This window comes from Salvelinus fontinalis, chromosome 6 (genome assembly GCF_029448725.1).
Source record: "Salvelinus fontinalis isolate EN_2023a chromosome 6, ASM2944872v1, whole genome shotgun sequence".
Taxonomy (NCBI): Eukaryota; Metazoa; Chordata; class Actinopteri; order Salmoniformes; family Salmonidae; genus Salvelinus; species Salvelinus fontinalis.
In genome coordinates this window covers 37,323,640-37,333,401 of record NC_074670.1, presented here as the reverse complement: position 1 = coordinate 37,333,401, position 9,762 = coordinate 37,323,640, and the positions used below count along the sequence as shown (strand labels likewise).

The 9,762-nt window shown below is 40.6% G+C and overlaps 1 protein-coding gene across 1 annotated transcript; it reads left to right on the top strand.

Annotated features, from left to right (window-relative positions):
* Window positions 1–283: 283 nt before the first annotated feature.
* LOC129857779 (growth/differentiation factor 6-A-like) lies at window positions 284–7,273 on the top strand. Its single transcript, XM_055926332.1, has 2 exons — window positions 284–739; window positions 4,837–7,273. The coding sequence occupies exons 1-2, from the start codon at window positions 388–390 to the stop codon at window positions 5,727–5,729; spliced, it is 1,245 nt and encodes a 414-aa protein (XP_055782307.1). The 5' UTR covers window positions 284–387; the 3' UTR covers window positions 5,730–7,273.
* The last annotated feature ends 2,489 nt before the right edge of the window (window positions 7,274–9,762 follow it).

Genomic DNA, 9,762 nt, shown 5'->3' with positions numbered 1-9,762 from the left:
GACCTCTGCTCTGTTGAAATCTTTGTCCACCTCTTGACCTTTGTCAACGTGTTATTGTACCTTTAAACTTGGCATCCTGTGGCGTTACTTATGGCGGTGAGACACGACTCCTCGGCCTTCGGTGATGTCTCCTCCGTCTCAACGTCCACAGAAAGACTGGGAAAAGTTCTCCAATAAGTAGCCTACATGAGCGTCTGAAAGTGGGCGTGTTTCTCTGTTGATTCAACAGTCTCGGCTCTTGTGTGATGTCGAGGGCGCGAACGCACTTTTCTGGTGAGAAGGGAACGCAGAAGTCTAGCTCTGACGCGCAGTCTATCTTCAGCTCTTGCTGTCTAAAATCGCTTCATTGTGGCGAGGGCTTCGAAACATCTTTGGGACACTACCACCATGGACGCATTTCAAGTACTCTCGTTATATTTGTTACTCATCTTCATTTGGAATATACCATGTTTTCAGTCAGCTGCCATCATATCTCCCTCTGTGCCAAGGAGAAACAAGGGAGCCAAGATCCTTCATGATGGGCAAATGTCAACCAAATTTCCCAAAGAGATCTTCGCATCTTCTCCTATCTTAAGCCATCACCGAGAAGACTTTAATAAGGACGCAATTGTGCCCCACGATTACATGCTCTCCATATACAAGACGTATTCGGCTGCAGAGAGAATCGGACTAAACGCAAGTTTTTTCCGCTCCTCAAAGTCTGCAAACACCATAACAAGTTTTGTGGACAGAGGAACAGGTTGGTCTCAACTAAAATGACTTAGCTATGTAGGCTACTACCGTTGCATACGACCAAGTGAGAATCTTGCTACAATTGTTCTAGATTTGCACACATCGCTGCAGCCATGGTATGCATTTTTTTATTCAGAAAAAAAATTAGCCCCTTTCACAATAACATAAACTATTAATTTTACAATGGCTCTCTTATTGAACGAAATGCTGGAGTTGCAAGTTGAAATGTGGAAAAATTGTGTTCCGGTTCTACTCTTGACCCACAAAAATAACATCAAATAACCACATCAAAATAGTGTGCTGGCCTAATCAGTCGATGGTGCAGGTTTAGAGGTGATCCAATCTAAATATGTAACAGCTTGAATTGTAAAATGTACTATTAATTCATGCATAAAACGATATTTCACAAGCTAAAGTACAATTATCTTGTCAGCCTCGACGTTGTTTTCGTTGCACTGGAGCTTTATCACCGTTTATGAGGGACGCATTACGTGTTGTTGTCACATTCAGTTCTATTTGAGCCCTTGGGACACATTTTAAAAAGCCATAGGAGTACGTCAGTTTTGCAAAGTATAAAGTTATATTAGACTTACATTGACATCCAGGTTACACGACAATAAAACACTAATTGAGCCCCTCTCCAAATGAAGGTAGTAAATCATTCTCTATGGGTCCCCGCGTGCACCAAACCCATCCTGTTCAAACCTTGCCTTGTCGTCAGACTAGACTCAAAACAGCGCCAATTGAGATAATCATAGAAAAAGTTATATTTCCAAAGAACTCGTGCATTAATTTACATATTGGTGTAGAACTCAGTGAACACGTCAAACAGGAAATGACAGTTGGCTTGCATCAAGATAGGAATGAACATTTTGTGTTACAGATCGTCATGCCATCAGTGCAATCTGTATGGCCAACTCTGCAGTTAATAATCGGATATATTCGAATGGGTTAGGATGGGCTGCAGGTGGTGGGCTGCAGGTGATTAGGGACAGCTAACTCTGTAACCAAGTGATTTGACGGATTTGATTGGACAAACAAAGGCAGATAAACACCGACAAACCGAACACATATAAGTCAGCTTTATCTTTAGGGGAGAAATAGAATCAGTTAACGTCATTGGTGGCATTATTTCCCATCTGTAACATAGAGCTGATTTGGTGAAAAAGCCTCACTTTCCCCCTGATATTGATTTGATGGGTCACTGGCTCTGACCCTTCTCTGGACTCTCTGAGGGTTGCTTAGCATCGAACCGCTGATTGGAGTATTTGAACTCGTGATCTAATTGAGTGTTCATGTCATAACATATCAAACACTGTCTATTCTCCCATAATGACACAGCTCAGCCAATGGCACATCACCAAAAACAAAGGGGGGAAAAATGTAAGAGCACGTCCTTCGCTATGAAGGGGTTAGTATTTTACTCTGTACCTAGCTGTGCGACCGCCACTTGAATTACTGACAATGTTTTTTTTATTCCGTTCTCTCAGCACATTGGTGGTTTCTGTTAAGAATCTACCAGGCCCTCGAGTGTTGAGTTGTATTGTATAATAGACTACAACATACTATTTTTTTGCATAAAAAGTCCGAAAAGTAATACTCAACGTTCGTGCGTAATATATGAATTTTGCGTTTTTCAGCTATTACGCACAGCTGTTTTTGGAAACACTTGTACGATAGACGACATTTTGGAATAAAACTGAAATGTTTTATATTGTGTAGCTTTTCCCCTCTGCAGGTAAAATGAAAACAATTTATGCAAAACAGAATAGGAGACGTCCCTATGTTCGTTATGGTCGCACGGTCAGTCAAGAATAAACCAAATGTATGAACATTTCTTTTGGCACTTGAAGTAACTCATTAAAACGCAGATGGTGCTCGCTGGCCTCGGAAGCCACAGCACTAGAAGTCTCTCTCTCTCTTTCTCTCCTCTTCGCTCTCTTTCTCAGCCTTTAGAAAGTCGTAGCCTAATACATAGAGGAAAGCGTAACGTCAATGCTATATGTTGTCCACAACCTCAGATAATACAACAATAGGCCTAACATAAGTGGTTGACGCTGTATCGTTCATATTTTGATCAGATAAATATGTAAATTACGCACAGGCAAATGAGGTGAATCGAAATGTGTCTCTTAATTTGTCGAATCATATCTCAAAATCAACAAACTGCATTGTCAAGTTATTTAAAACAGATTCGCGCTGTAACTTAAAGTCAGCATAATCAGGCCAAGCACTTTTGAACCGGGAATGTTGTCGTTGGCAGGAGGAGATGAAATATAAGCGGGGAAGTATTTTAATGAGGAAGAGGGGAATTCAGAACTGTTAATTATTTGGTGACCTTGTATACGATTTGTTTGAGGTCTTATAAAAAAAACCTAATGCAGACCATACGTGCAAAGTTACTGAAACAAACACCAGGTTTCACTCTACTTTTACTATTAAACTATGCAGGGTTCACAGAGGGGGGAAAGTATTGGCAACCAAATTCAAATATCTATTTCGAATAAAATCATATTATTTTGAAATATGGCATCTATGTTGGATTTATAGATTGATAGCCTATACACAGGGCGCAATTGTTTAGGCCTAGATCTCGCTAACCGCAAGTGTTGTTTTTATTAAATAACACGTTTTTCAGTGCATTTAATTTGATGAACAAATGGTAAACGGAATCACATTTGATCGATATTTCCGAAGACCACAGGTTGATCTGTCTTATGTAGGCCTACTATATTCCTGTTATCGTGAATGCTAAAGGAAATCGCATTTTGTTTGGGCAACACATTTTTTCATGGTAGCCTTAAAAGTAAAACAGATTCGTTTTTACTTCAGCCTATTTGAGCATTTACCCTATCATGCCTATGTATAATTATATTTGACTGATAAAAGATGACGAAAATCTACGTTTCTCGTAAGTAATCGAAAAATCTTTAGAAAGCGGTGTTTTAAAAGCTCTAATGTATTTGATGAAACCTTGGGTTTTAGATATAAAAAAGTAAACCCTTTACAGTAGAAATGAACAATATTCTAACTTATATGAGAGCACATTGCCTCGTGGGTCTCGAGCAGGGAAAAATATATTAATTGCGTATTGTTCAGTTGAGTGTACAGTAACCTATGTCGCCTTCGGTCGGTTGAGTCTGGCAGAATCCCCTACCGTCATATCACTAGGCCCCTCGTTTCTATGCTCCACAACTTTGATAATCGTTTCAGAACACATTTTTCCCAAGCAAAGAATAATTTATAAACTGGTTTGATAAAATATTCACTAATTTAATCAGGCTCTTCGTTTGGTGATGATAGGCCTACATTGAAAAAGCAAAGTATTCTCTGAAGTGATTCGTTTGGGGTGTTATTAGAAAACAATAGCCAACATTAACATAACAAAATTATGATAAGATTCAATTGAAGTTTGCTTCCGAATTTCACATTTCTCCCCATAAGAATTCAAATACATAGGCTATATTTCGAGTCTTATCTAATGATAAAAATGTACAGCATTTAAAGTACAGGGCAAAATTATAGGATTATAGGCTACTGAATGGTATTTTGCACATCGAAAATGTATACAATCCAGAAGGACAGTGTGGTACAGAGAGAGAGAGAGAGAGAGAGAGAGAGAGAGAGAGAGAGAGAGAGAGAGAGAGACAGAAAGAACGAGGTAATTACCAGCTGTTGTATTATGATCATAGGCTTAGCCTACAATATTCAGGCTACTGTCTCAACAATTATATCTTACTAACATGGAAATATAGTTGATTCAAACAGGCGACACCTCATCATATTAGGCATAATGGGCAAATCTAAATAATTAATTATTATGGTAGTTGTTCTGCTAAGTATGCATCTGTTGATTATTGATGTTAAGAGTGAAGATGGTTATTATATAGTACCAAAATTATAATGCACCCTTTTTGCTCAGAAATGACGTGTCAGTCGTAGTTTGTCTCAGCTCGACTTTTGAATGGGCACTGAAAAACAAGAAAGAAGGCCAGTGGATCTGGCCTCTTTGTGAGAATGTGAACCCTCCTCCTCCCACTCCCTCTCCTGAACACTGTACACCCTAAGTGAATCTGACTGCAATTATTTCTTTTTATCTTGCAGACGATCTCTTGCACTCTCCTTTGCGAAGACAAAAGTATCTGTTTGATGTCTCAACCCTTTCAGACAAAGAGGAGTTGGTTGGAGCTGAATTAAGGATATTTAGAAAAGTACCCGGGGATTTGCAAACGTCCCCGACAGGTCTCTATGACATTCAATTACTCTCCTGTCGATCAGAACGGTTACTGGATGCAAGATCCCTTGATCCTCTGGATTCCCGAAAACCAGGATGGGAGGTTTTGGACGTGTGGGAAATGTTTAAAAACAGGCATCACTCTGCCCAGGGGAGCCAGCTTTGTCTCCAGCTCAAGGGCACTCTTGGTAAATCAGAAATGGAAATCGATTTAAAACAGATGGGATTTGACAGAACCGGTCGAACTCAGCAAGAGAAGGCCATCTTGGTGGTTTACACCAGGTCCAAGAAAAGGGAGAACCTGTTCAACGAAATGAAAGAGAAGATCAGGTCTCGCGGATCGGGGAGCAGGTCGGAGGAGGAGAGGGGCCTGCGGTTCAAAGCCAGGCGCCGACGGAGGACTGCATTGAACAATCGGCATGGGAAAAGACATGGCAAAAAGTCCAAATCTAGATGCAGCAAAAAGGCTCTGCACGTTAATTTCAAAGAGCTAGGGTGGGATGACTGGATCATTGCGCCATTGGATTACGAGGCGTACCACTGTGAGGGCGTGTGCGACTTCCCTTTGAGATCGCATTTAGAGCCAACAAACCATGCCATCATTCAAACTCTCATGAATTCAATGGACCCCAATAGCACACCTCCTAGCTGTTGTGTTCCCACCAAACTCAGTCCCATCAGCATTCTTTACATAGACTCGGGCAATAACGTTGTGTACAAACAGTATGAGGACATGGTGGTAGAGCAGTGTGGCTGCAGGTAGCGTCCTTTTCTTCTGCGTCAGGATATGAAAGCTGTGGCATATCTTAAGCATATAGACCCATGCGTTCTTGCCATATCATGGTGCGCCTAAACTTCACTCAAAAGGGATCCGCGAGAGACATTATTTGTAGTTTAGGCCTGTGCAAGCATATTTATTTTGGTCAAATTTAAACTCAGTACAATCTCACATAGCCTTAGACGTCCAATTGTTGTGTTAAACTAATACCTACTCCTAGCCTACATTTCCGTCCACCTGATATGTTTTTCAAGAGCATAGTCTATTGTTTTGCGAGGCCCGGACATGGATAGACAGGTTGTTATGAACCATTAGTCCGCAGTAGAGGAGTGGGTATCAACATGCTAGTGATATGCTATTATTTGTCATTTTCTGAGCAGACTTGGAATTGTTAGTCTTCCATCAGTGGATTCTGTACGAAATGGGCACAGTGGAATGCACCTGTTCAAACTAGGCCGCAGTCACGGGATAGCCCTTGTGCATTGTTGCAGCTCCCTGCAACGGTCTTGCAAAGAGGACTCATTTGTAGCGGGTGTTTCCAGGCTCACTGCCAGTGTCCAGCTGAAACTATCGAGCTCTTCTGATGCGTTATCAATCGGCCCTAGCACTCCAATCTCTCTCTTTCAAATCTCTCTCTCTCTCTCTCTCTCGCTCTCTTTACCTCCCTCCCTCCCTCCCTCCCTCCCTCCCTCCCTCTAAAAGGTGAATGTAATCTACCAAACACACAATGGGCTCTGAGGTAAAGAGATAGCGCAGGTATGCCTACAAGAGATTTCCCTGTGCGTCCTGTTTCATCAGAATGGAGTGCGCGCTCGAGTCATCACAGCCCACGGGCAACGAATGCAAGACTAAACGGACGATCCTAAACATGGGCTCCATGGACATGAGCATTCGTATTGTGCTTGCCATTGACAGCTGACTGTATTTCGATGACTTGCTGAAGGCACACTGAGAGGCAGTTGGACCCGGTTGCGCGCAGGAGCACGTGGGGACACCAAAGGCCACGTTAAATAATCAAGACACACATTTGCATCTTCAACGTCTGCATCTTTACTAAAGGCACTTCCACAACTGACTGCGCCAATGTCATGTAGTCAGGACGAACACCTTTTTCTTGATAAATCGACTGACCAGAAAAGACTCGCAAACGAGATATTTAAATGCACATTAGCTTTGAATGCACTACTGTTCATTATTTGAGCTGTACATATTTGTATAGTTAAAACTTTACAAGTGCAACTTATGAAGAAATGACAAAAAGGCGTTTCTTTGTAAATGTACATACTTTAAATGCACTCAAATCGTTATAATATCTATTCTATAATAATTTTATTAATTGTGATGTACAGAGTTTCATGATAATCATACATTTCTTACATTGACGAGAGTAATTTAAGCTGTATAAAAAACTGTTGAGGGTGGAAATACCATTATTGATGTCTACCTCATAATTACCTAGGTTCTGAGTTCTGAGGTGCATTCAACTGTGTTAAATTCTTTTTAAATGATATATGAAATTATACATTTATATAGGCCAATATATATATATATATATATATATATATATATATATATATATATATATATAGATTAATGGATATTATTCCACACTATTACTGTACTAATAAAGCGAAGAATAAAACATCCAACACTCTTGTGCATCGGATGACTTAACTCCCCCCTTTAATTTCCCAGAAATCTGTGAGTTGATCCTCTGTGATAGAGAGAAAACATCGTTTTTAGGTGATTTATAACTGCTTGTTTCTAGGGAAGTTACAGATATGAATCACACTAATTACAGTACCTAACGTTATTGTACATATCATGCTAAATCAAGTGGTCTACATGGATTTGATTTGAATAATGCGAAAAATGTCACACTTCAATCAGATCTTTGTGCATTTCTTCATGTTGACCAAAATAAGAAGTGAGAAGAATGTCTCCTTTGATCATTGGATTATATTAACCATGGAAACATAATCACTTGTTTTACCCTTTCTCTCAAAGCCTGTATATAAGCAGATATGCTGTTTGTTTGTATAGTGTTCTGTTGCTCAACCCTATTCTATGCATATTTCATTAATATCAGTCTTATCGGATCACAATGAATCCATGATGTATTTCCAAATTTTAACCATTAAATGTGCTTGAATTACAAAACTAGCTTTTAGCAAAGCATGGCGTTTTTATTTCTAGCAGGGGATACGGATCATTCTACCCATGTAGGATTATAATTAGTGCTGCTGGTTACAGCACCGAAGCGCTTGACTTTGAGAGTTATAGTTGTTTTAGAACTCAGGCAGTAGAACTCAGTGGTGGTGACAATGGAGTTCAGCTTTCTTTAAAAAATGTATGCAATGTAAACAAATCATTCATCTTTATTGGTAGGAGTTGATATACAGTGCCTTCGGAAAGTATTTAGACCCGTTGACTTTTTACACATTTTGTTACTATACAGTCTTATTCTAAAATTGATAACATTATTGTTTTCCCTCATCAATCTACACACAATAAATACCCCATAATGACAAAGCAAAAACAGGTTTTTAGAAATGTTTCCTAATTTATCAAAAATACAATTTCACATTTACATAAGTATTTAGACCCTTTACTCAGTACTTTGTTGAAGCACCTTTGGCAGCGATTACAGTATCGAGTCTTCTTGGGAATGACGCTACAAGCTTGCCACACCTGTATTCGGATAGTTTCTCCCATTCTTCTCTGCAGATCCTAACAAGCTCTGTCAGGTTGGATAGGGAGCGTTGCTGCACAGCTATTTTCTGGTCCCTCCAGAGATGTTTGATCGGGTTCAAGTCCGGGCTCTGTCTGGGCCACTCAAGGACATTCAGAGACTTGTCCCGAAGCCACTCGAGCGTTGTCTTGGCTGTGTGATTTGGGTCGTTGTCTTGTTGGAAGATGAACCTTCGCCCCATTCAGAGGTCCTGAATGCTCTGGAGCAGGTTTTCATCAAGGATCTCTCTGTACTTTTTTCCGTTCATCTTTGCCTCGATCCTGACTAGTCTCCCAGTCCCTGCCGCTGAAAAACATCCCCACAGCATGATGCTGCCACCACCATGCTTCACCATAGGGATCGTGCCAGGTTTACTTCAGACGTGACGCTTGGCATTCAGGCCAAAGAGTTGAATCTTGGTTTCATCAGACCAGAGAATCTTGTTTCTCATGGTCTGAAAGTCTTTAGGTGCCTTTGCCAAACTCCAAGCGGGCTGCCATGTGCCTTTTACTGAAGAGTGGCTTCCATCTGGCCACTCTACCATAAAGGCATGTTTGGTAGAGTTCTGCAGAGATGGTTGTCCTTCTGCATTTTTCTCCCATCTCCACAGAGGAACTCTGGAGCTCTGTCAGAGTGACTATCGGGTTCTTGGTCACCTCCCTGAAAAAAGGCCCTTCTTCCTTGATTGCTCAGTTTGGCCTGGTGGCCAGCACTGGAAGAGTCTTGGTGGTTCCAAACTTCTTCCATTTAAGAATGATGGAGGCCACTGTGTTCTTGGGGTCCTTCAATGCTGGTTCCCTTCCCCAGATCTGTGCCTCAACACAATCCTGTCTCGGAGCTCTACGGACAATTTCTTCGACTTCATGGCTTTGTTTTTTCTCTGACATGCACTGTCAACTGTAGGACCTTCCATAGACAGGTGTGTGCTTTCCAACTCATGTCCTATCAATTGAATTTACCACAGGTGGACTCCAATTAGTTGTAGAAACATCTGAAGGATGATCAATGGAAACAGGATGCACCTGAGCTCAATTTCGAGTCTCCTACAAATAGTCTGAATACTTATGTAAATAAGGTATTGCTGTTAGTTTTTGAAATAAATTTGCAAACATTTCTAAAAACCTGTTTTCACTTCGTCATTATGGGCTATTGTGTGTAGATTGCTGAGATTTTTTATTTATTCAACCCATTTTAGAATAAGGCTGTAACGTCACAAACTGTGTAAAAAGTCAAGGGGTCTGAATACTTTCTGTTGGCACTTTAGACTATGATTGATCTAATGGTACT

Coding starts and splice junctions, on each gene's coding strand:
- LOC129857779 (XM_055926332.1), top strand. CDS start 388: ATGGACGCATTTCAAGTACTCTCGTTATATTTGTTACTCATCTTCATT. Junction 740..4,836: donor TTTTGTGGACAGAGGAACAG/GTTGGTCTCAAC, acceptor TTTATCTTGCAG/ACGATCTCTTGCACTCTCCT.